The 26,651-nt window shown below is 41.2% G+C and overlaps 1 protein-coding gene across 2 annotated transcripts; it reads left to right on the forward strand.

Annotated features, from left to right (window-relative positions):
* Positions 1 to 1,248: 1,248 nt before the first annotated feature.
* On the forward strand, positions 1,249 to 25,454 carry LOC127446639 (ral guanine nucleotide dissociation stimulator-like 1). Of its 2 annotated transcripts, none has more exons than XM_051707726.1 (17): positions 1,249 to 1,582; positions 6,050 to 6,339; positions 7,507 to 7,551; positions 8,035 to 8,204; positions 8,302 to 8,462; positions 8,565 to 8,813; positions 14,157 to 14,260; positions 14,380 to 14,464; positions 15,726 to 15,791; positions 16,413 to 16,499; positions 16,596 to 16,628; positions 17,187 to 17,308; positions 19,124 to 19,219; positions 19,325 to 19,454; positions 20,511 to 20,813; positions 21,007 to 21,121; positions 21,979 to 25,454. In XM_051707726.1, the coding sequence occupies exons 1-17, from the start codon at positions 1,559 to 1,561 to the stop codon at positions 22,125 to 22,127; spliced, it is 2,229 nt and encodes a 742-aa protein (XP_051563686.1). In that variant the 5' UTR covers positions 1,249 to 1,558; the 3' UTR covers positions 22,128 to 25,454. The 2 variants fall into 2 exon arrangements, with proteins under 2 accessions (XP_051563686.1, XP_051563687.1); XM_051707727.1 differs by lacking the exon at positions 1,249 to 1,582 and adding an exon at positions 4,101 to 4,132.
* The last annotated feature ends 1,197 nt before the right edge of the window (positions 25,455 to 26,651 follow it).

A 26,651-nucleotide genomic window follows, 5' to 3' on the forward strand; every position in this document is an offset into this window, starting at 1 on the left:
GGACTAGCTCCGGTCCGCCCAGGGAGGAGCGGCTGTTGTCCGCCAGAGGGTGGAGGAGTGGTCAAGGACCAGGCGACGGCCTGTCTGGGAACCGGCGAGCAAGTTTTATTCTCTCTCTCTCTTTGCCTTGCCCTTTCCCTCTCCTCTTTTTTTTGTTCGTTTTTGTTTTTCCTCCCCTCGTCCCCCTCCCCAGCCCTAGAGAGGTGGGGAAAAGCCTGCCGGCAGGCGGGGCCAGAAGGGCACTCCACTAAAATAACGGACAATTCTGCTCTAAACGTGATGTTTGCGCTTATTAAATGCATGCATAATTGGCTGAAATGATGCACTGCTTTTTTGTGTTTGCTTTTTGTTATTATGCAGTTTGTGCTTTATTATCATACATTAACACTCTGAAATAATGATTGATGTATGCAGTCATGAAATCAAGATACCCTTTACTCAAAATCGAAACACAAAAGAGACGCACAATACTAGGTATAAATGATGATGGTGCCAGTTATTACGCATCTGATTTGCATATTAATACCAGGGAATAAACAGGGCACATGCACAGTGGGAAAGTGAGGGACAAAGAGTGAAGTCAAAACTGATGCAGTAGGTTAAAATGTGTTTCTTGTTTCTTTTTTATCTGTCAAAATGATGGATGTTTCTAAGATTGGTCAAATAATTGATTGTTAAGTGATTTTTGTGCCCCACACTAAATAATGACCCTGAGACTCCACTGTTAACACACATATTGTTTGTGTCTCGTGTGTCGTGGCCAGGACCATAGCAAGGAATTCTGGGCCCCCTGACTGTATATTGCTCTGGGCTCCTTACCTATTAAAGAAATGCAGTTTCGAATTTGTTTTGGGCCCCCCTGTACCTTTGGGCCCCTAGGATCGTTACCACCTTTCACCCCACTAGCTACAGCCCAAGTCGTGGCTATACTTTTAAAACAGCATTCTAACCTTTACAGACTGCCATTCACTTCCATTGTAAGTGCCTCACACTGTAACCCAGATTTTGCCTTTTTAAAGAAAAGGAGTGACAAGTCGAAAATTATTTTTTGTGGTAATCAACAAAATGCCTAATACTGTCGACTGAGCTTAACTTGTATTAAACCAGGAATGGAATATTCCTTTAAGCCTACTGGCCGAACTTAACGTAACGTAATTCATATTCATGAGCCAAGCCTTCCTCATTGTAGAACGCGCCCGGAGGTCATAGACGTCATTGTTTATGTAGGAAGACAAACCCACTTGCAGTTTAAAGCTCTTGACATCTGAAGTGTTTGCTATAAAGACATAGCAAATGTCTTTGGGTTGCGGATTTTGTATGTTTTGGTTTAAATCATGATTAAACCTAATTGAAAAGACGATTGTATGGTCTGAAATGTACAGTTTATTTGGTCCACACTGAAGTTCACTGTCGAGGTGATTCGTTTCCAGCAGCTCTCTGGGCATGACAGACAAGTTTGACAACAGCTGACTAAGGAATATAGTTTCCAACGTTTTTTTCGCTGCGCTAATGGAAAGTCGTAACCCTTAAACTGTTTAATCATACGGCTGAAGAAAATATGGGAAAATGGCAGTTCACAATGGTAAGTCACTTTCTGGACTATGTTTTTCCATTGAATGCATTGTTTCTCACTTTTTTATAAATAATATATAAAATAATATCAGCGGTTAAATATGTTTAAATAGACTTGCTAGGGAAATTATACATCTGTATCATTCGTATTTAGAAGCGCGTATTAATTCTTTTTAGGGGCCGTTCACACCGAACGCGCTTTGCTCCCGTCCGTCTTCAGCGTCTCGCGCGGTGGCGCCACGTTTTCAAACGCCAGTTAAAAAGAACTGTTTAAAAATGCGTCTCGAGATATGCGTTCGTGTTTGGTGTGAACTGTCCTTTATGTGCGGTTTGCATCAGTAATGCAATGCAATGCTCAGCGATACGAGAAAATGAATCAAAAGCGTTTTTTCTGTTCTAATACATGGCATGCCATAGAAAATGCTACATATCCTGATGTCCCTGTACTGTATGGGAGTCATGGTGGCCACTGCTATTCATAAAAACAGACACATGGCTCATTGCATAAGTCAATTGGTTTAATATTTAGATGTGATCTTGGCTTTAGAAAACACTGTTTAAACAGCTACCTGCCAGAGCCTTAAAAGTAATTGAGGGCTCATGGGAGGGTGTGGTTCAGTTCACTTTTCCTTTGGAGTCTTTCAAGAGAACAGATTTTGTGTTTGTTCTAAAACCAACCCACCTGTAGAGATAAGCTCTTTATTGCATTTAGTGTCCTGTTTCACAGCTGACCTGTGATGGTTTCTGCATTCCCTCCCCCATTTGCTGTTTTTTTCAGTGTTTTCCTTTCACTCCATGGCACAGTTTTAAAGCAGTCACAGGGTTTTAGCTTAGAAATTCCACTAAGTCCTCTGTCTTGCTTGATTGGAGTTTCTAGGAAGCATGCACTTGTGATTTTCACAGCAAAAACTGTTCTTGGTTTCCTCTGAACCACAAACTTGTATTTGTGTGGTTTGCATATTATTTTCTGTGATGTATTCACTTGGATATTGATGTAAAGCACTGATTCTGAGGACAAAACAGACATGGATGGGACGAAACAGGCTACAGACGTGAAGCAAAAGTTTATGTTTATAATTCTTTTGAACAGTGTGTAGGGTTTTGTTAAATATTTATTATTGGCTAAATATTGACCAATTGACATTTGCGTTTATTCATTTGGCAAATCTTGCATTCATCTTTGATTAAGAAAGAATTGAGAATACAGTATGGTTTCAAGTTGATTTTAAGCTCCATCTAGGCTATTGAATTGTCACCACCATCAGAATAATGGGGTTGACAGCTTATGAATAGCTTACAAACACATTTTGCATATCACATGTATTAAAAGCAGTACGGTACTTATTTTATTTTTCTGAAGTTGCAAGCAACTAATTAGACATACTTAAAAATATAGCCTTGTTGAACTAATAAAATGTGTAATATTTAAAGAGGACATTCAGAATGAAGACTGACTTTGATATTAACTGAATTAACCCTTATGTTGTGTTCTGGTTGTTTTTTGACCCAGATAATAATAATAATTATTATTATTTTACTTAATCCAATTAGAATACATTTCCTAGACTTTGTTCACATATGGTATCTGAAAACACACACACACACACACACAAATTACATTTTATTGGTTTTATTTCACTTTGTTACACTTGTTGTGTTCCCGGTCAAAAATGACCGACCATTGAAAATGAATGGATTAGACTACAAAGTACAGAAATATTAAGTGTTCAGGAGCTTCCCAATCCTTTAGATTAGAGGTCCCCAAACTAGGGCCCGTGGGCCAAAGTAGGCCCATGATGACATTTGATTTGGCCTGCCTTGCCATAGATGACAAGAGGGGAAATATAGAAGAAAAAAAATATGATGCAGCTCTTTATTTTTAATTAATGTTTTTGTTTTAACATTTTGTTTTAATTATTATTATTTTTTATTTTTTTTGCATTACAAAAACTATAGCTAATTTGAAATGTAGAGAGTATAAGTGATTTAATTTAAAAAAATGTATATGCGTACTTCAATGACCTTTAAATACGTGCTGTCTGAAAGTTCTCTCCATTGGCCATCCCAGATGCTACCCCAAACTCTTCACTATGATTGGCCAGCTCCAAAGTCGAAGATGTGCCTTTAATAATGCCAGACAGAACCTAGTTGGTTTAAAACAGAGTGGGAACTGAAGCAGTGTCAGGAAATGACAGGTAATTAGGTGGACTCACGGAACAGTGCGTACGAAATGAACGCTTCAACATGCACTATACTTTGTGCAGCATTTCATATCTGTGTGAACGCGACCACTGAAGCGCACCCTTGAAGCAGGCATGATAAAGTCATGTGAGGGAACATTTCAATATAAACAACGGTTCCATTATGCACACACACACACACACACACACACACACACACACACACACACACACACACACACACATACATATTGTGTGTTGAGCGCCCTGTTGTGCAACATCTTTCCATGTACACTCTTTGAGGACTTTTTCAAGATCTACTTATCATATTTTGTTGTGTTTGGGCTCGTTTGAATTGGGATAGTCTGCTGTAATTTATGGTATGTCACTGTCTTTGTTATATGTATGTTTCAGGAAGTATTAAGGAAAAATGCAACAAAAAGACACTCCTGTTTATTATATTTATGTGTGTCAGTGGGAATTTTATACACTAATACTCACTGCAGTTTGGCCTCTGAGTGAAACTAATTTGCTTATTGCATTTAACTAATTGAGACCTTTCCAACTATATAAAACACTTCTATCTCATCTTTTTTATGGTCGAACCAACTCTGAATATAATTGTTGTGATAACAAATTTGCAAATGATGAGAATGAAGTTCTAATTTGTCAGCAAATTAAAAACCTTAATTTAAGAATTGGTATGATCAGCTATATGCATTGTAAAGTCCAGAGTCTAGGCTTTAAAACAACACCTATTTTGTTCAGATCAAGCAAGAGGTTATTAATTTAGACCATAATTATTATTAATTATTTTATTTATTTTTTTGCACTGGCTCAGTTTAAACTCAGTTTAATGAATCCTTCTATCAATAAAAATATATATTTTTAAATATGTAAAACCTGTTATAATTACTAAAAAAGAAGTTGATAAAAAGATCTAATGCAAAATCTTTTGATAATATATGCAACATGAGATATTTATAAACAATCTTAGTGGGTTGGTCATTTGTTAACGGGAACACAAAATTTGTTAGCACCAAAGGAACACAACATAAGGGTTAATACATGTTTAATAAATATCTGACAGTGTTGACAAAAAGTAGAGTATGGATACAACTGTGAAACCTTATAAAAGAAGCATATTTTTAAAATGAGGATCTTTTAAATGTACATGCAAATTTTTTTCTGGAGTAGTGAGTGATTATGTAATCTCTTAATAAACGAGTAAAAGTACATGAAATGGTACATTCGTGTTAAGAGCATTTTTGTGATAATCCATGATTAATATCAATGTGGAGATTTTGCTGTTTTCAAAACTAGTGCCAAAATGTCTTCAAGCCAGGTGTTATGACCTCTTCTAATGAGTGTCACATTTGAATCAGTCAACAAAGAGCCCAATAACAACCCTGTTTGCACTGGAAGAGAAAATACTAGACCTAATTTACTCCAGTGTGTTAGTCTGTCTTTGTGTGAAGTCATCAGTTTTTTTTTATTCATTCAGGGATATGGTATTTGCTATGCAAATAATCCAAGTTTCATTTTACCACCAAGTAGTGGAGAATAATTTTTTCGAAAGTAAATGCTGAGTCTTTTTGGTGCATAGAATAACTAGTCAAATCTCTACTCTTCTTCTTAAAACACCCCTGTTTTCAACTCTGTTTTTCAAGAATTTACTACCATAGCTGGCCTTTTTAAAGGTTTCTCTTCTTTTTGTTAAAATAGAAATGGCAAATCTGGTTTTGCATGCTTCATTTCATAATTACTGCATTTTTCATACTTAATTGTTATGCATATTTGCCAGTAAAGTGATTTGTATACCGTATTCTAACTCAATTTGTTGAGAAAGCATCTGCTAAGAATAAAATGCAATGTAAATTCTATTGTCTACTTCAGTCAGTCAGTGAAAATAAAGTGCATTTACTTCTCTAGAATTGTAATTTTTTTAACGATTTGCATGCATTTTCCAAAGCACACCTGTTTTGCATTTTTCTTCCTGGATGGGTGAAATGTTACCTCAGTACCTTGTGGGCATTCATTTTGGAGAATTACAATGAGTTGACCTACATTTCAGGGCATTTAAACCACAGAAGTACTACATTTTTGCAGTTTTCTAACAGACTTGCTGCAGTTTCATTATGGACTAGGAAAATTATTTAGAAAACCTTTTTTATGATCCCACTGTTTTTATGTGTAATAACACTGAAATTGTCACCATATATAGTTTTGCACATACCATTTTTACCATTAGCTGGCTGCAGAAATAAAATCTATAGCCTAATTCTCTGTTTTTGCAGGACCCCGTGCAAGAGTGGGGAGAGGAGGTAGAAGATGGGGCCATCTATGGAGTCACTCTTCACCGAGAACCCATCCAGCCCCCACCAGACACAGCCGAAAATGATTCTGCCTTCGGATTCATGCAGTACCGCACACTGAAGGTCCGCAGGCTTAAAGCAGCCACCATGGAGCGTCTTGTGACGGAGTTAGTGAACCCAGAGTGCCATGACCCAGATTACATGCAAATTTTCCTTTCCACCTATAGAGCCTTTACCTGCACAGATTCTCTCTTAGAGCACCTGTTTCAAAGGTGAGCAATAGCAGTGTACCAGTTATTAATGCTCAGTAAAATCATCTTTCCTTAATGTCATTTAAAGCTGTGAGGCAGGAAGAAAAAAAATCTTTAAAAGAATAGTTCACCCAAAAATACAAATTCTGTCATCATTCACTCGCTCTGATGTAGTCCAAAAAGGATGCAAAAGCACCATAAATATATAATAAAAATGGTCCATACAACTTGTGCTCTATATTCCAAGTCTTCTGAAGTCATAGGATAGCTTTGGGTGAGAAACAGACCAAAACGCTCTGACCAAAATAGGTTGTGATCAACATGAGGGTGAGTAAATGATGACAGAATTTTCATTTAGCCATTTTGGGGTTAGCTATCCATTTAAAGGACCAAAGTTTAAGTCTCAGTCTTGCTTTATGTAATAATTGTAGTAGATAGTAATGATTTTTTTGGAAGTGAAGGATTCCATATAGTATGAATGTTAATGACATTTCTAACAATATATGATTTAATTTGTACTGGGAAATAAGCATTGTGGTCATTCAATATTTGCTTGGTTATCTATAAAGCTCACTTGAATTTGTTCTAGATCATTAGACATGACATTTGGTGCTTTGAAAGCCGGTCTAAAACCAGTTTCCTTTGTGGTACCTTCATACAAAAACGCTGACTGACTGGACTAACTGACCTTTGGTTTCGGGTACAACCACAACCATCCCTCATATATTAAAATATTATGGCACACCATAACCTTTCAAATGCTTAGTGTAAGTGTATAATCAAATGAATGCACACAGGGAAGCCCAAATTTCAAAAATCAGTATGAGGCCAGATTTTTCCCAAAAGATCCTTTAAAAGACATGTACACAATACAAATCAGTGACGCAGTGGAATGGAGGTTCCTCTTATGGTAGAACAGGTTTCTCTTGACGAGTCTCACGTCACTGCCACTTTTGTTGAACCTGAAGAGTCCATTGTGTTCTGTCGAAGCATAAATAATGATAATGACATACTTGTGACATGTTTGTGTGTTGGTCTTTATGTGCTCAAACCTTTAGCTAAAATTGTTGCAGTATTCATAATTTTTATCCTTCAAATAAAACTACAAATCCACATCTAAGCATCTTTTGAAAAGTTTTGGAAAGTTCCAATGTTTTGCATATTAACTCGGAACATATTTGTTTGCAGAGAGGACATGGTTACCAATCTTGACAATAGTGTCTGTGTTAGAAGGTGAGTTGAATGAAGTCAATATAAGAATTATTACATGACTGTCTAGAATACTTGATTCTGAATGGTCAATCATGGCAAAAATTTTGGATCATGACAGCTTAACTGTATTATTGACTTCTTAAATAGCTGTGTTTCATGTCTTTTGTATAACATTTTTTTTTTTTTTTTTGTCTCGCATAATAATATATATCCAACTCAAAATCAGTATTACCTGCCCATTTGTTTATTTGGTAAGCAGCCATGTAATAAGCAGGATAATGTACAGTCCGACGGTCAGACAATCAACCAAGGCAGGGTGATCAGGGTATATCACCATGAAGGGCTTTGTTTTGCAGTAACAACCATCAGACTTTACATTATGCCTTACTTGTATACAAAAAGTTGGTTTTGAACTAGTTATTCATTATTCATTCTGCTTCCAAGTGCTTAATTAATTAGAATGGCTCAATAAAGTGCTAACAAAGTGTGTGTGTGTTTGTGCAGTGCTCTGCCGCCTTTGATCCGGCTATGGTTAGACGAGTATCACGAGGACCTTCGAGACTCTCCTGATCACCAGGCCCTGAGGCTGCTCTGTGTTCATCTGCGCCATCGCCTGTGTTTCAGACGACTGGTCCATCAAGCCGATGCTCTTCTCAAAAGGTTTCAGATGGAAGGCAAGTCTTGGCTTATGATTAATTTAGCTTTTGTTCCAACACGCACAATAAAAAACAGTGTTTTATTTTAGTTAAATAAGTATTTATGCATCAACAGACAAGCATATAGGTGTTTGTGCAACAGCGGAAGCCTGTGGAACTGATGTTGAGAAGCCAGTAGGAGAAGAAACCATGGAGAGACGGGACATAGGGGAGATGGGGAATGTTCTGGATTTCCCTGCAGAAGACATCGCAGAGCAGCTCACACTATTGGATGCTGTAGGTGTCAATCGTGCTCATTCTGATGTACTGACTTCAGAGTTAGATACAGAGGCTTATTTAACCTGTTTTATTTTTTTTCCTCTTTCTATTTTTTTCCAGGAACTGTTTGTCAAAGTGATTCCATTTCACTGCCTTGGCTGCATTTGGTCTCAGAGAGACAAGAAAGAAAATCGGAATCTAGCGCCTACAGTCCGTGCCACCATTGCCCAGTTTAATGCTGTCACTAACTGCGTTATCACCTCTCTGTTGTGCCGTCCTGCCTTCTCCCCTTCCGGCTCCCCAGTTTGCCCAAAGAGCAGCCCCACACAAAGGGCAAAGATTATTGAGAAGTGGATCTCTGTAGCTCAGGTGTGTATGAAGCTCAAGTCTGCTTCTGAATTGCCACGTACATACTAGCAAAGTTTAGGGAGTAAAACTGCACACAGCATTAAGATTCTGCTTTTTACAGTAAACAGCGAGCCCCCTCTGTACCGCAATGTCAAAAAAAAAATCATGGCTGACTACGAATAGTGCATTTTTACAATGCCAACGGCAACTGAGAACTTTTGTTTTTGTGTGATGCTGTGTCTGTACTGTTATGTGTCAACACAACATAACATGAATTTTACTGATTGCCTCTTTAACAACTAGTTGTTCAGTTCCCTATTTGTCACTCACTCGACATTATGTCGATGTAGTGACTCTAGGGGTCACTTTTGGGAGCCCCAAACACCTCTGATTTTGAAAAAAGGCCAATGGGAATTGGCGAGTGGAATTTGCATGCCACTCCCCCCAACATACGGGTATAAAAAGGAGCTGGCTCGCAACCACTCATTCAGATTTTCTCTTCGGAGCCGAGCAGTTGCATTCAGTGAACTGAATCCAACCTCGCTACTTTCACCTCAAACTGCTGGATCTTAAGGCGCATTTCAACAGCTTCTCCCCCTCTGCACACGTGGAGTGCAGAGAATGTCCCTGGGCACTTCAGCAGAACAAAAGAGTATATTCTAAAAAGAGTATATATTCTAACTAAAAGAGTGGCACTCACGGAACGTCTTTTTAAAGATGCCTTTCCGTTTGTGTATTATTCCTGGTTGCGGTCATTATCTCTCCGCTTCTGACGGCCACGATCGCTGTCTTACGTGTCTGGGCGCTACCCACGCGGAGACATCGTTCGTGGATGGGTCATGTCCTCATTGCGAGAACATGACTATGGCAATGTTGCAGTCACGGCTTTCCTTCGTAAGAGGGCAAGCCACCTCAGCGGCTCCCTGCCACGTTCCTTCTACCTACGGGTATGAGGCCACGTCGGATAGCACTGGGGGCGATTTGGGGACTTCAATGGGAGCATCACTGCCGGGTTAGCCCCCCCACGGACCTCCCATTCCTCAGCACACTCACTTGCCCCGATTGGGCTCTTGGATGAGACCGCCCGCTCGTCTCAGGGCAAGTTTGACCTCTTATTCGGAGCCCGGGATGACGATGAGCTCTCGATCGCAGCAACGGAGAGCAGGTTTGTCCAGTCTGTCGCGGAGGCTTCGGCTGGGCTTCCTCCTTCGGGTATGGTCGCCCAGTCTCAGGCCAACGCGGAGCTGACGGACCTGCTTTCCCAGACCTCCGCAAGCATCGAGCTAGAGTGGAACCCTCCACTCTCCCCTGAACCCTCGCGGCTCGATGATTGGTTCCTGGGCCCAGAGCACCGCTCACGGCCGTGCCCTGCCCCGGTCCCTTTCTTCCCGGAGGTGCATGAGGAGCTGACGAGATCGTAGGGGGCACCTTTTACTACACGATCCCGGTCTTTCAGCTCCCCCACTCTCACTACCCTGGATGGTGGGTCGGCCAGGGGGTATTCTGTGATCCCCCAGGTGGATAAGTGCCCAAAGGCTAAGGCCTACGGTGCCACTGAACAAGCCGCCTCCACCCTGCACGCCATGGCTCTCCTGCAAGTACACCAAGCCAAGGTGCTAAAAGAGCTGCACGAGGGTAGTTCTGACCCAGGATTGATGCAGGAACTGCGCTTGGCGACCGATCTCGCTCTCCGGGTGAAGGGCGAGAACAGCGCTACCTTGCGTGCGGAGATCGCTACCCTTCTATGGAAGGGTGCGATAGAGCCTGTCCCTCCGGCTGAGATGAAGAAGGGGTTTTACAGCCCCTACTTAATCATACCGAAGAAAGGCGATGGGTTGCGGCCAATCTTGGACCTGCGAGTACTGAACCGGACATTGCACAGACTCCCGTTCAAGATGCTGATGCAAAGACACATTCTAGCGAGCGTCCGGCATCAAGATTGGTTCGCGGCGGTAGACCTGAAGGACGCGTACTTCCATGTCTCGGTTTTACCTCGACACAGACCCTTCCTGCGGTTTGCTTGCGAGGGCCAGGCGTACCAGTACAAGATCCTCCCCTTCTGCCTGTCCTTGTCCCCTCGTGTCTTCACGAAGGTCGCAGAGGCAGCCCTTGCCCCGCTAAGGGAAGTGGGCGTCCGCATCCTCAACTATCTCGACGACTGGATAATCCTAGCTCACTCTTGGGATGTGTTGTGTGCGCACAGGGACCTGGTCAGCTGGGATAAGAGCAAGCTCTACCCGGTTCAGAGCAGCTCTTTTCTCGGTTTGGAGTTGGACTCAGTCTCGATGACGCACGCCTCACGAACGAGCGCGCACAGTCAGTGCTGAACTGTCTGAAGGCGTTCAGACGGAGGACAGCGGTTCCACTAAAACTTTTCAGAGGCTCCTGGGGCATATGGCATCCTCAGCGGTGGCCACACCACTCGGGTTGATGCATATGAGACTGCTTCAGCACTGGCTTCAGACTCGAGTCCCGAGATGGGCATGGCGCCACGGGACACTTTGCGTGGTCGTTACGCCGATCTGTCGCCGCCTCTTCAGCCCTTGCACCAACCTAGCATTTCTATGGGCAGGGGTTCCCCTAGAGCAGGTCTCCAGGCACGTCGTGGTTACGGCGGACACCTCCAAGATGGGCTGGGGCACCATATGCAACGGGCATGCAGTCGCCGGCTCTTGGATGGGCCGGCAGCTGCGTTGGCACATCAACTGCCTCAAGTTGTTGGCAGTACTGCTTGCCCTGCAGAGGCTCCAGCCATTGATCCAGGGCAAGCATGTGTTGGTCCGGACGGACAACACGGCGATGGTAGCGTACATCAACCACTAAGGCGGCCTACGCTCCCGTTGCATGTCACAACTCGCCTGCCGTCTCCTCCTCTGGAGTCAGCAGCGCCTCAAGTCACTGCAAGCAACTCATATCCCGGAGCGGATCACCGCAGCGGACGCGCTGATTTGGAGTCAGTTCGGTTGAGCACAGGTAGACCTGTTTGCTTCTCAGGAATCCTCCCACTGCTGGCACACAGCTGGCCCCCTGGACTACGCAAATATGCGTTTCCCTCAGTGAGCCTACTTGCACAGACCCTGTGCAAGGTCAGGGAGGATGAGGAGCAGGTCATCCTAGTAGCACCCTACTGGCCCACCTGTGGTGGTAGACACCATCACTCAGGCTAGGGCTCCTTCTACAGGGCGCCTGTATGCCTTGAAGTGGCGTCTGTTCGCTAAGTGGTGTTCTTCCCGACGCGAAGACCCCCAGAGATGCGCAGTCGGATCGGTGCTTTCCTTCCTGCAGGAGAGGCTGGGGGGGCGGCTGTCCCCCTCCACCCTGAAGGTGTATGTAGCTGCCATTTCGGCACATCACGATGCAGTAGATGGTAAGTATTTGGGGAAGCACGACTTGATCATCAGGTTCCTGAGAAGCGCTAGGAGGTTGAATCCCTCCAGACCGCACCTCATCCCCTTGTGGGACCTCTCTGTAGTCCTTTGGGGTCTAAGGAGAGCTCCCTTTTAGCCCCTAGAGTCAGTTGAGTTTAAGGCACTCTCTTTGAAGACTGCCCTCCTGACTGCGCTCACTTCCATCAAGAGGGTAGGGGACCTGCAGGTGTTATCTGTCAGCGAAACATGCCTGGAGTTCGGTTCGGGCTCCTCTCATGTGATCCTGAGACCCCGACCGGGCTATGTGCCAAGGTTCCCATGACCCCATTTAGGGATCAGGTGGTGTACCTGCAAGCTCTGCCTCAGGAGGAGGCAGACCCAGCCTTGGTGTTGCTGTGTCCGGTGCGTGCTTTACGCATCTATTTGGATCGCACGCAGAGCTTTAGAAGTTCCGAGCAGCTCTTTGTCGTCTTTGGCGGACAGCGGAAAGGGAGCGCTGTCTCCAAACAGAGGATCACCCACTAGGTCATTGACGCCATCGTGATGGCATATCACGCTCAAGACGTGCCACCCCCTGTGGGGCTACGAGCCCACTCTACTAGGAGTGTGGCAGCCTCCTGGGCCCTGACCAATGGTGCCTCTTTGGCAGACATCTGCAGAGCAGGGGGCTGGGCAACACCCAACACCTTTGCGAGGTTCTATAATCTCCGGGTTGAGCCAGTCTCTTCCCGTGTATTGTCAGGCATGAGCAGGTAAGTTCCGGAACAGCTGGCTGGGTGTACCGCTTGCGCATAGCACCTTTCCCCTCCAGTGAGGTGAAGATGTGCACTTTTGACTCCCAGTCGTGTTCACAAGTTGTGATCCCTGGATGACTTTCCTCCTTAGCCCTGTGACAGACTGCGGAGAAACTCGCTGCCGGCCCAGTACATGTGCTAACTAAGCCCTGTACTGGGGTAGGTGCTCCACATGTGCTGGTTCCCCATAGGTGACCCCATGTGATATATCTTCTGCTAAATCTTTCCCTGTCGGTAAACTGCGTCTTCCTTGGGCAGAGGTTCCTCTGCCCCCGGTCACCATGTTTGTAGAGCTCCTCCCCCTTTGGGTTGGACCTACCATGGAACTTCTCCACATGACATACTTCCGACAAGACTCGGTAAGACCATGTGACTTATTTCTACTCAAAATACTCCCCCACGGCTGGGCTAGCCTGTCCCAATTTGTTGGGCAAGTCGACTCGTTCCCAAAGGACCGTTCGATCCTCATAAGAGCGTTGGGGGAGGTTACGTGATGGCCTGGTGCTGGCTACAAGGCACTCAGCAGTCTGCCCGTCTTGCACCGCCAGTCCACGTAACATAGTTTAGCTTATTGTGGCGTTTCGTATAGGGACCCCTAGTGTCACTACATCGACGCAACGTTGAGTGAGTGACAGATAGGGATCGTCCTGGTAAATTTCGTAACCTCCGTTCCCTGATGGAGGGAACGAGACTTTGTGTCCCTCTTGCCACAATACTGAACTTCCCACTGAAATGGCCGGGACCTTGTCTTGACTCCTCAGCACAAAACCTGAATGAGTGGTTGCGTGCCAGCTCCTTTTATACCCGTATGTCCGGGGGGTGTGGCATGCAAATTCCACTCACCAATTCCCATTGGCCTTTTTTCAAAATCAGAGGTGTTTGGGGCTCACAAGTGTGACCCCTAGTGTCACTACATCGACACAAAGTCTCGTTCCCTCCATCAGGGAATGGAGTTTACAAAAGTAACCAGGATGTTTAGTGCACACATTACGCAGATTTCATATACAGTATGTAAATGTGGTTTTCACTATCTGAATTTTTAGGGAGTGAATTCTTTGTCATTCCTGTAAATAACCAAATTCAGTGTGTACAGGATGGGATTAAGCCCTCAGAAGAGGAGTATTTTGATGCAGTATGTATGTGGCCTGTTTGCTGTGTACTTGCCTGTTTGATTTAACTTTGCTTTTTATTATTGTATGCAGGAGTGCCGTCAGTTGAGAAATTTCTCCTCTCTAAGAGCCATCTTATCTGCTCTTCAGTCCAACGCTGTTTACCGACTAAAAAAAACCTGGGCGGCAATCAGCAGGTAAGTTCTCTTAATCGTGACACAACCAATAGACCTTAAGTGTAAATAATTATTTTCACAATCGACAATAGTTTCATTTTTAAGTTTTCAAATCCATAAATCTTCCTTTCTCTATTTAGGGAGAGTATGGCCACCTTTGATCATCTGTGTGAAACGTTTCCCGATGAAAACTGTGTGCTAGTAAATCGAGACATCCTTGTAGAGGTATGAATCACTTGATTTAGCCATTTCACTGTTGTCTAACCTTTAATACTAAGGAGTTTTGTGTGAATTCAGCAGCATCATTCTCTAACTCTTTGGCCTTTAATATGCAAACAAGTGCCTTCCATCAATTGAGAGCTAATAGCAGTGTTTAAACAGATAAGATTCTGACATTATCGTATGGTTGCTTTTAGACCCTTTTGACTATCCTAAAAATGCCATTAGGCAACATTCAATATTTTCCACACTATATTTCACTCTAACTCGCATGCAAGGAGTAAATCAATAGGGGCTGGACAAAGATGATGTAAAAAGACCAAATCATCCTGTTTGTAAAGAAACCATTATTGATGCAAAACTAGTGTTATGTGTCCAGTGTGTAACAACCATTAATGACATTTTAATTATAGGCCTTCAATGCGATTCATACTGTTAAGAAAACATAGGAAACCCTATGTAGAGGCTATTGTCATTTCAACCATGCTTACAAACAGAGACATGAAAAGCCAGCAACAAACATGCCTTAACAGAATACTGAAGCATTCAACAAATTAGAAAACTCACAAAAAGAGACAAGAAAATCAGTAAAGTCAAAAGATAAAGATAAATGGCAAAAAATATTTATTTATTTTGAGACCTGTTATGCCAGTAGAAGAAGGCTGTGATGAGGAGGAGGATGGGGCCGGGCCGTGACTATGCACGCCCGGCCCCCAATTGGGCTAATCAGCCGAGGAGAGGGATAAGTGCAGCGGAATCCGGCAGTTTGGGAGAGAGAGAGCCACATGCAGCTGCCATGTGTGTGTTTATGTTTTTCTAAATCTTACTAAATCGTTTGACCAACCTGTCGGTTTGCGAGTGATAAACGCACACATGGCAGCTGCATGTGGCTCTCTCTGTCCCAAACTGCCGCATTCCGCTGCACTTATCACTCTCCTCGGCTGATTAGCCCGATTGGGGGCTGAGCGTGCATAGTCACTGCCTGGCCTCGCCCTCCTCCTTGACACAAAGGCTTTGCTGGCCCTGAGAGTTTGCCACCTCCTTTACCTTAACCCTCCTCATCACATACTGTTCTATAAAGTTAATCTTGCACTTCGGGAGTGGGATGTTGGCTTTAAATGTCTTCCAGAGTGATTCATCTTGTGCTCAGTTTGTAATCATACACTTATATAAATCATACATACTGTATGTATGCTTGTTTGCATGTCAGTATGTCTACAAAATGTCCTGTTATCTGTTTATGTGATTGACTTATGATGGAAATCAGGTAGCAGAGGTGGACACTCATTCTGCGCCAAAGTCTCCAAGACTCAGTCCTACATCTAAGCACACGGTAAGATTGTGCCGTATGGATTTCATTTGTCTTATTCAAGGCAACTGGCACAGCCTGCCATAGAATATGTTTTGATCTAGTACAGACTACCCTGTTAGGGAAGTATGCATTTGTCTGTTGTGGCTAATTTACTTTCTGGTCCTGTTTGATGTAATGTCTCCAAAGTGACAATCTGTCTAAATGTGAATCTGCCAACGTGTCAACAAATAACCCCAAAATTGTATTAGCATAATGCGATGGGTCAGCAGTAATATATGTTCCTTTAACTGAGATATTTATACTTGCGTGTATCATAAAATCTTTTTTAGCTGTTGGGAAAACATGTGCACACTTAAAAAGGGGAACCTTTTATTAAAGAGCCTATGTGTGTATGTGGGTCAGGTTTTGCATGCATTGTAGGGACCAGATGTCCCACAAGGACAGTAAAACCTCAAATCACCTATATTGCGGGGACCAGCCGTCTGTCCCCACATGGACAGCGACTTTTTAAAAGCTTTCTGTGTGGGTTAGATTTATGTGTACAGCATTGAAAATATAATTAGCAAAGTATAAGAATAAGAGCAGTCAATGGAAAGTCCCCACCATGATTACATATGAGTACATTTTTTGACTTTCTGACAGAGCTCCACCAATGGGGAGGTGCCGTATCTGGGCACTTATCTGACTGTTCTCACCATGTTGGACACAGCACTAGGTGATATTGTTGAGGTGAGAAATTCTGTCTGAACTTAATTTACATCATAGACATAGTGGTTCTCATTAATGTTTTAACTGAAAGTTATTCTGTCCCCTGTTCGCTCACAGGGAGGTCTCATCAACTTTGAGAAGCGTAGGAAAGTAAGTAATTTCAGTATTATTTACATTATAGATGGGAGCTGATAAAGATCACACACAAACCTGTAATTAATTGAATATGTTTACAAATTAATTTATTAAACCTTTAATTTTAAAGGTGCACTAAAGTAATGTTTTCCACTTGTTTCAGTTTCAGTTTTAATCCTAAATGAATAAATGGTATTTTTGAAAAATGTGTTAAAAATTATGTACACCCAAATGAGAAGAAGAAAAGCCTGTTTAATTCTACATAAGGCAGGTCTCCCCTATGTGGTGACCAGCCATGTCTTGCAATTTGAGTGAATAAACATAAACCTCAGATTAACTTTAGGTCAAATACTTGATATTGTTCAGAAAATATCTCAACTAATGTTGCACATCAGGCAACATGGTTACATGACAAAAATATCAGGGGTGCTCCAGAGCGTGTGGGGTCATGCAAGCTAATTCTCTTGTATTGTTTGTATAAGGAAAATGAATAAGAGCCAGCAACACGTAAAAAAATGATTTAGTGCACAATGTTTCCAGAATATTGATGTGCTGCTTTCTCTCTGTGTTCAGGAGTTTGAGATTCTGTCTCAAATCAGGCAGCTGCAGGCATCATGTGCTCAGTACAACCTCCAATCAAATCCTCGCATCACTTCCTGGATCAATAGCGGCATGCTCCTCTCAGACCAGAAGAGGTGAGTCTCCCTTCATGATCTGTCAGTTCTCAGTATGATCATTTAATGCTAAGAATGTTGATTGATTTGAGAAATTGTTTAGCCTCTGTCTTTGAAATGACCATACATTTAAAGTAAAAGATCACCCAAAAATGGAAATGTAATTTCAAACCTGTATACTGTCTTTATTTCCATGGAACACAGAAGGAGACATTTTTGAATAATCTTAAGGCAGCCATCATCAAACGATGACAGTTCATAGTGACCAGGGGGGTGTCAGACTCCAACATGAACAAACAGACACCATAAAAGTAGTAGTGTATACAACTTGTGCATTAAATATTTTGAAGCCACATGGTAGGGCTGAACGATTAATCGAAATAAAATTGAAATCACGATATGACTGGTGTGATTATCAAACCGCAAATGCTGCGATTGAATTAAATCAATAGTCTGCACGCGCTGCTCACTGTGCTTACTGTATGTGTGCAGTGCTGTTCTCTATAGTGTATTTACACACTCAAGTGCGTTAAATTTTAAGCACTCTAGATTCACTAAACTTGTTCACTATTTGTGTAGTTCCAAATATGCTTGGCTGCTAAAAGTTACTATCCAAATCAAAAGTAACTTCATAACATCATGTTTTTGTGGACAGAAGAGTGAATGAGAGAATTTCTCTGCGTTAAATACCATTGTCGACTCTACTGCTTCCTTCAGCGTACCACTAAAATAAAAGCCTGCATAGCTATGCCGCATGTAGGTTAAGAAAATATTACATTAATATCGAACTGTTTTTATAATAATAATAATAATAATAATAGTTTGTAACAGGTAAAGGATGGGCAAGGAGAAGGCGGGAACTGGCTGAACAGTCAACATAACGTTTAATGTAAAACTCAACTTAAAACAACATAAAACACACACACAGATGCAGCGCGGCCACGTGCGTCTCTCTCTCTCTCACGAGCTGGCGTCTCTGGCCCCGCTTTATCTCGCTCTCCCGCTGATCATCTGATTCAGTGCCGGCCGTGCACCCTCACGGCCCAGCCACGCCCTCCTCCTCGTCACATAGTTGTTATTGTTAATATTATACAAAAACATATTTCCATAATAATTTCTATCCATAACTTAATAATAACCTATTATTGGGTACCAAAAAATAAGAATGAAAAGCAAGCTGAAACCCTATCACCCTATTAAAGTCGACAATGTAAAGATGATGTCAATCTGTTTTTTGTTTTTTTCCCCCTCTGTGTTTAATTGTATTTTTAATTTATTTAGTCTGTTTTTTTTAAGAGGACTCAAGTGTGAACTCCCTTTTGAACAGTATATCTATTGGCAGTCGAGCATGTTTGCCCATGAATAATTTTGGTCAAAAGTTGTTGTTTTTTTAATATTAATTATCATATCGCAGTCCAAATTACTATCACAATATTTTTCAATGTAATCACAACTAGATTTTTTATCCAAAATGTTTAGTTCTGCCATATGGTGTGTGCCATTCTAGAGTTTTGGTTGTGAATGTGAGCTAGATCCGAGCTTTGGCGGAATGTATCATTTTAAGTGAATAATTACTTAAATTTTGCTTTTCTCTCACACAAAGCTATGGTATGGCTTCAGAAGACATGGTATATAGCAAATGAGTCATATGGAGTACGTTTATGATATTTTTATTATGCTTTTTCTGAGCTTGACAGACATTTTTTGGTCATTTTTAGAGCTTGACAGACTGTTGTTTTATGGTAAGAGCTTCGAAGTGGTTGGTGCTTTGGGTACTAAAGAAGATCATCTCAGCATCTCACATATTTAGATACAAATTGTATTTTTCCCAATTAGCTATGAGTTGTCAAGAGAGCTGGAGCCGCCAGTTGACCCCTGTCCCAGCTCACCCAACCTCTGGAGCCACCGGCTCATCACCAAGAAACTGACCTCGTGAGTATTCTCAAAATAACAAAAAAAAAAAACAAACAAAAAAAACAATTCCAACTTGCCTGTCTATCTGTGTCTGACTCTCTTGTTTTCTGCTGCTCTCTGCAGATTGCTGTCTGGCAGTGAAAACTTTACTAAGAAGACTTTTGCTGATCAGATCAGTGTATCATCCTCTGGCTCCAGTGGTTCAGAGATGGAAGATCTCACCAACATCTCACCCCTTAGATACAAAGTACAGGTAACAAGTCAACTCAAAAACTACAGGCCAGAGATACAGACTACACACGACTAAGTTGAGTTGTATTAATCCAGAACTGGTTTGCAAGCTTTAGAAGGAGATGTAAAAGGACACCATAAATAAATACATACATAATAACATAAATTATTTGTACAGCCACACACACTCCCAGAGACATCTTTCCTTTATCTACTACCTCATATACTATAAAGCTACTACAATATTTTAATTGATATCAATCTTTTGTTTGTCTGGGTGGTCTTTTGGGTTGATAAAATCCATTTGGGGGAAAAGGATTTTCCCTTTCCAATTAATGTGACCAGTTGTTTAGCCTTAATCTTTTAGTCATAAAGTAGTTCATGTTTGCACTATCATCAGAGGGTCGATGCATAATAAGGTTGTCAGAACAGTGTATTAGATAACAACACCGCCAGCATGTGACATTTTACATTATACGCATAATTTATCATAGAGTTTCACGCTTGCAATCTGATTTGCTCACCACATAGAGATAGAGAGACAGACACATCTAAATGATTTATGCCTTTTTATGTGATACACTTCAGATTGTTGATTGTGCCAATTAAATTCTATTAAAAAGTTTTAAGGAGTTTTAACACACCTGTTTTTTTTACAGATAATTAGATTTGATTGTAAATCAGGGGTTTTATTGTGAAAAGTGCTTTGCAAATACAAATGAAATTAAATGTTTTTTGAACATTTCTAACATTGTAACATTAATATAATAGTGGGTAGAAAAAAAGAGATGCTATCAACATAACAAAGTACGTAAATATTTTCCAGATAATATTTTTTACATTTCTTTTGGCTTTAGCACAATGACAATATAAACACCAATTATTTAATTTTGACTGCATTTGACCAGTTATTTAACTTGTTTTCTTCATAATATCACACTTACTATTTTTCTAAGACCATATATATGGTTCTTTTGCACATGAAAATATATAGATGAATCATATTTGGGGGTCCTTGGCATGAAAAAGTTTGAAAACCGCTGGAATTAATTATCTTTCTCTGTTCTCTTTTTCCCAGTCGCCATCTGTATCTTGTCAGGATGTCTCAGTAGACACGTCCACCTTCTCTCTGACTCCGCCCACCTCCTTACGAAGATCCTTACAGCCGGACTTGTCTGCCCTGGACCCTGACAGCCCCTCCCCTTTATCGTCTTCATCATCGTTAGCATCTTCATCATCATTATTACCATCTTCATCATCCTCTCCTCTCAACCAGCACAGTGCCCTTCATCCAGTGTACAACAAGCAGATTGCTGATTCCTGTATTGTCAGGGTCAGTGTGGAATTTGGCAACAACGGCAATGTTTATAAAAGTATTTTGGTAAGTTGGCTGCAATGTGTGGTGATTTGTAGTGCCCGACCTTGTTCTTGCTATTGGTCTTACGATATTTTCAGATTGTTTTTGTACATTTCTTTCTTGATATCAATAGGCATTTAGTCTGTTAGTGGCTTTCTAACCAGTTGTTGACTTTATTGTTTCCAGTCTTGAAACTGTACAATTTGTTTTTTTGTAGATAACAAGTCAGGATAAGACAGCTCAGGTGATTCAGAGAGCCCTGGAGAAACACAACCTGGAGGAGATGAACTGTCAGGATTTTAGTCTCACACAAGTGCTTTCTAATGACAAAGGTGAGCTTACATTCTAATGCAGGATGATTATAAGCAGGACTTTAATTGGGTAGTTCACCCCAAAATTTAAATTCTGTGATAATTCTGGTACGGGGCTGTCAAGCTCCAAAATGGAAAAAAAAAGAAAAGAAAAAAAAAGCACCTTAAAAGGTGTAGTCCATATGACTTGTGCACTGTATTCCAAGTCTTAAAGCAAGTACAGTACCTTTGCGTGAGGAACAGAATGAAATTTGTTTTCACTTAAAATGCATCATTATAAACATTTCTTCAGGTTTAACAACAATCGCGTTTGGTCATGAGATGCGCGAGAACCAATGACATTTACCAGTGACTTTTATGACATATATGCCAGACCTGGTGCAATGCATCTAATATCACCATATTCTATTTATTTGGTTCCCATAGCTCAACTGGTAGAGCATGGCGCTAGCGATGCCAGAGTAATGGGTTTGATTCCCAGGGAACACACAAACTCTAAAAAAAAATCAGACCTTGAATGCACTGTGAGTCACTTTGGATAAAAGCATCTGCCAAATGCATAAATGTAAATGTACATTGGAGAACAAGATTTTCAGTGAATAACAACTTAATTCCGGTCTGTTCCTCAAAAAAAATATATATATATATATATATATATATATATATATATATATATATATATATATATATATATCATATGGCTTCAGAAGACATGGAACAAAAATAAAGCCATACAGGTTTAAAACGACATGAGGGTGAGTAAATGATGACAGAATTTTCATTTTAAAAAGAAACGTTCAACTACATTTGAAAGTTAATTGCATGGCTTTATGAGTTATGAAAATTCTTTAGTAAATCTGTTTCATTGTCTTATTTAGAGTTGCTGATCCCAGACAAAGCCAATGTGTTCTATGCCATGTGCACCACTGCCAACTATGACTTTGTGCTTCGTCAGCATTACAAAAATCACTGCAGAGGTCCGGGCGCAACCTGGAGTCCTGGAGCTGTGTTACGGGGACGCAAATAACAGCAAGTAACACAGCTGCCATTGACTGTTGTAAAGCTACTTCATTATAAACTTATTTTTAAAGTGAACAGAGACTATGTTTCAGTGGCTATACAACAAAATGGACAACTACCTGTGGTAACATTGCATTGAAATGAGGCATTAAAACAAAGAACAAAGTGTGTTCAAGACTGGCGAATACATAATTAACAGGGAAAACTGCTGGCTAATGGATGTCAAAGCTCAAACAAATTAAAAAATGGACTGGTGGGTTCTTCATTGGGCTCTGAAATATACAAATACAAAATACAAGGAAACTGTAGCACTGCTACCACAAAAGTTATCATTCATATGCATTATTTTATTCTGTTCTGATTTGTAATTGGTTAAATATGATGTAAGAATGGTTCAAATAATCATGAAACCAAGAAACCAAGGGAAATCACAATATATGGCCACAACTACTGCTATTTTATTCATTTTGCTGTGAAAAGTGTGGTCACGCAAAAGATGCCTCAGAGTTTTACTGAGAAACATCTGTTTGTAGGTGGATGAGCAAATTTTATATATATCATCTCCAAACACAAACTTTTAAAAATATTTATGTAGCTAAAATTCAGTGATAGGAAAATACAGAATAGAAATGAATATAAAGTAATTTTAGTTTTCTAAGCAGTTTCAACTAATAAAGATAATATATTAGAATTTTAATAAAGATCACATTATTTTAAAGGTGCATTATGTAACAATTTTCATGCAATATTCACCTTTTTTTTTTTTTTGCCAATGTGTGAACGGCTTGTAACGCAACTTGAAAAATGAGTCCTTCCCGGACTTCCTAGGTTGCCTATTAAAGCCTGTAGACTGATTTTCATGTGAAGGGAGCGGGTCGGTTTTGCCGGGAAAATCCAAATGATGTGATGTTTATGCGTGCTCCCGAGAGCCTTCTACTGAATCCCGTCTGGCTAAGTGGGAACGTGATCGTGGTCGAGCGAAAACTAGAGTGAACATCGGCAGGGCATTTGATTCCTGGAGGACCTTCGTTTGGTTTGGGGGATCAAAACCGACCCTGAATTGGTGTTCTTCTTATTGGACAGGTAAGCTTACATACATGCAAAGCATGTGAAATATAGTGCCATAAGGATTGATCTGTGTAATTTTAGCTAACTTGATCTTGCCTGCTAACGCTGACGAATTGCAAGCTACCTTGCTTCGTAACTTTCAAATAATTTCAACGATCTTCTCTTTATACTAAAAGTCAGGTATACAGGATAAATTTAAGCAAATACGCTGGTTTCTTGATCGTAGTACAACATATGACATAAAAACATACAATAGTGCAACATAACAGTGCAGTGCAACAGTAAACTGTCTGGTATAGTTCGGTAGTATGTAGCTGTATGTGTGTATCAGTATGCTATGTTAGCTGATAAGTAGTTTTAGTTTAGTCTCAAAGTTTGTAGTAAAACATTCATAACTGTAATTTTAATTATACTACCTCATCTGTCAGCATGATGCTGGTGGATCACGTTCAGCCTCTTTGTACGTTACGTCATTGTTTTGGCCGATGCTCGCTCGCTCGTGTCCCTATGGAGTGTGTGTACGAGCGCAAGCACGAGCAACAGGTAGCTGGCTGCAGTTCACTTAACGGCCACAGGTGTCATTAATAACAAGGGTTTCTGAGTCTTACATACTGCACCTTTAATGTTTTGTTTCATTTCAGTGTTAGAGTATTTAACTTTTATATGCGCACATTAAATTGATCTATTTTTGTTTGTTTGGTTGTTTTGTTCGGTTTCCTGTCTGCTTTTATTTAATTTTTAGCAGATTTTATGTGCAATAATATGAAACCCATAAGATGTTATTTTTCTAAAACCTTGTTTGTCAAGGCTTGTGATGACAGAATTGAATGATGGAAGATGTTCTTTGAATTATGGCAAAAGTGCCAAATCTTTGTCCTTATCATGAATGCTTGCATATCACTTTTTAAAAGGTATTTTTAGAAGTTAAGTGTGTTCTGTTTTTTCTAACAGTGTCAAATGAAGGAGCTACATATCCATATTGGATATCTTCAGACTTTCTGAGCAAATGCAGTGAATAAGTTCCAGAATTGGAGGGCGCAGGTGCACTAGATGTGATTTAGTATGTGTTTTGTGAAAGTCAAAGAAAGTCAGTTGCTGAAGTCTGTGAAAAGGAAGTGCTTGGTCTGCGTAGAATGGTTTACTGCTCGTAGTGGGGCAGGCGTGTTCCTTTCAAATAAAGTGTTTTTGCCAAAAGTAAGGGGGACCTGAATGAGGATTAAAAGCACACTTTTGCTGTTTGCACAGAAAGTCACAATTCCTGACTGAAACATATACAATCTTTCTGTCTGTTTTTGTGTACGTCTGTGTAAAAATTAAAAAACTACTTTGGAACTTAGTGTAGTCTTTGTTTTGTATTCTTGAATTTTAAACAATAAATTAACTTTTTCTTGTTTAAAATGTGCCTTTTGTGGTTTATATTTCTGGTGATGGTCATCACAATAATTTGAAACTGGCAGAACTTGCCCTTCTTTCTTTTAATCATTTTTTATTTTTTATTTTCTCCCAAATTTGGAATGCCCAATTCCCAATGTGCACTAAGTCCTCATGGTGGTCTAGTGGCTCGCCTCAATCCGGGTGGCAGAGGACGAATCTCAGTTGCCTCCGTGTCTGAGACCGTCAATCCGCGCATCTTATCACGTGGCTTGTTGAGCGCGTCATCCACGCACAACTCACCACACGCCCCACCGAGAGCCAGAACCACACATTATAGCGACCACGAGGAGGTCACCCCATGTGACTCTACCCTCCGTAGAAACCAGGCCTCCAGGGGTGGTAGTCAGCGTCAATACTTGCTGAGCTACCCAGGCCCCTCTTTTAATCATTTCTAATAATAAATAAATAAATTATAATAAATAAGTCCTAACAATATATATCTCTACTATTACTTAAGAACATTTAGAAATGTCTCACTAAGAAAAGTGTTCATTTAAATTTTTCCACAAATCAAGAAGCCTGATTTAGTTACATTTTATTAGAATGTAAGATATGTTTGGTTTGATTAAGAATTAATTTATGGCAAATGTTTGAAAACCAGAACACACAAGTTAAGCCACAGTTGTTTGTATACTTTCCAACGTGACAATCTGCAGCCTACCACCAGAAAGCACACATGTCTATACTTAGTAGAAATTAATTTTTATGTTTGGGTGTATTTAGATCTTCATGTTTGCCATTGTCTTTTGTTGTTTTTTGTTCATTGTGTGAGTTCTGGTTTGTCATTTTCATGATTTAATTTCTTGGTCATTGTCACAATGGTTTCTTAATTTTGGAGTTCTTTATTAAAAGTTGCACTTAAATTCATCAACATTCCTCTCTCTGATTCTAACATTTCACATCCTTTTACAGGTGTTTTTCATCAATGTCATTGGCATTATGGTCATTCAGATACAGGTGAACAGTAATTGACTTAGAAAGCATAGAGTAAATCTACTGATGTTCACAGGTTTGTGTAAGGTTAGCGGATTGAAAATATCATTAGCCTGGTATGAAATCAGTGGAAATCTATGATATGTCCACACCTGTGTGTGTGTGTTCAGCCACTGGCTGGAGTGGTGTGTGTGCTGCTGTTCATGAAGAAAGTAACTTATTGCCACTGGGACCACTGGGGCGCCCCGTGGCAGGAATTTCTTGGGGTGGCTGTTGCAGAAACCTCATAGGCGGTCCGTGTCAGGGACCTCTGGGGTGGTGCCTGCCCTAACATCTCAGTAGGCCTATGACAAGGATCTCTAGGGCAGCCCATGGCAGGGACTTCTGGGGTGGCATTAGCAGGAAACTTTGGAGCTACCATGGCAGGGACCTCTAGAAAGTCCCATGGCAGGGACTTCTGTGGTGGCATTGGCTGGAACCTCTAGGGCGGCCCATGGCAGGGACTAATGGATCTGCACTAGCAGGAAGCTGTGGGGCGGCCCGTAGTGGAAACCTCTGGGGCTACAGTGGCAGGGATCTCTAGAGCAATGGTTCCCAAACCTCGTCCTGGATTACTCCCAACACTGCACATTTTGGATGTCTCTCTTATCTAACACAACTGATTCAACTCATCTGCACGTTAGTAGAGGCTCCATGAGCAGAATTTGGTGTGTCAAATAAGGGAGACATCTAAAATGTGCAGTGTTGGCAGTACTTCAGGACCAGGGTCGGGAACCACTGCTCTAGAGCAGCCCATGGCAGGAATCTCTTGGGTAGCAATAGAAGGGCCCTCTGCAGCGTTCCGTAGCAGGGACCTCTGGGGCAGAAGTAGCAGGAACCTCTGGGTGGCCATGGCATTTGCACATCATCGACAAGCAATACCGCAGATGCAGTTATTGCTGCCTCAAGCCAGGGCTACCAGGGCTTGCCAGCCTTTCAAGATGTAAAGGCTGGAGGAATGAAGAAGTCAATCATGTCAGCCTGCTAAACACAAATCTGACAGAGGAGAAAAAATACTTCCTGGGCCATTGCGATTGGGAGCTCTTTTCTCCTCATC

The sequence above is a fragment of the Myxocyprinus asiaticus genome, chromosome 9, assembly GCF_019703515.2.
Source record: "Myxocyprinus asiaticus isolate MX2 ecotype Aquarium Trade chromosome 9, UBuf_Myxa_2, whole genome shotgun sequence".
Taxonomy (NCBI): Eukaryota; Metazoa; Chordata; class Actinopteri; order Cypriniformes; family Catostomidae; genus Myxocyprinus; species Myxocyprinus asiaticus.

What these genes read in the sequence shown, in the direction of transcription:
- LOC127446639 (XM_051707726.1), top strand. Translation starts at nt 1,559, where the DNA reads ATGGGAAAATGGCAGTTCACAATG. An exon ending in CAAAAGGTTTCAGATGGAAG is followed by an intron (nt 8,205 to 8,301) that starts GCAAGTCTTGGC and finishes ATGCATCAACAG; the next exon opens with ACAAGCATATAGGTGTTTGT. An exon ending in ACTTTGAGAAGCGTAGGAAA is followed by an intron (nt 16,629 to 17,186) that starts GTAAGTAATTTC and finishes CTCTGTGTTCAG; the next exon opens with GAGTTTGAGATTCTGTCTCA.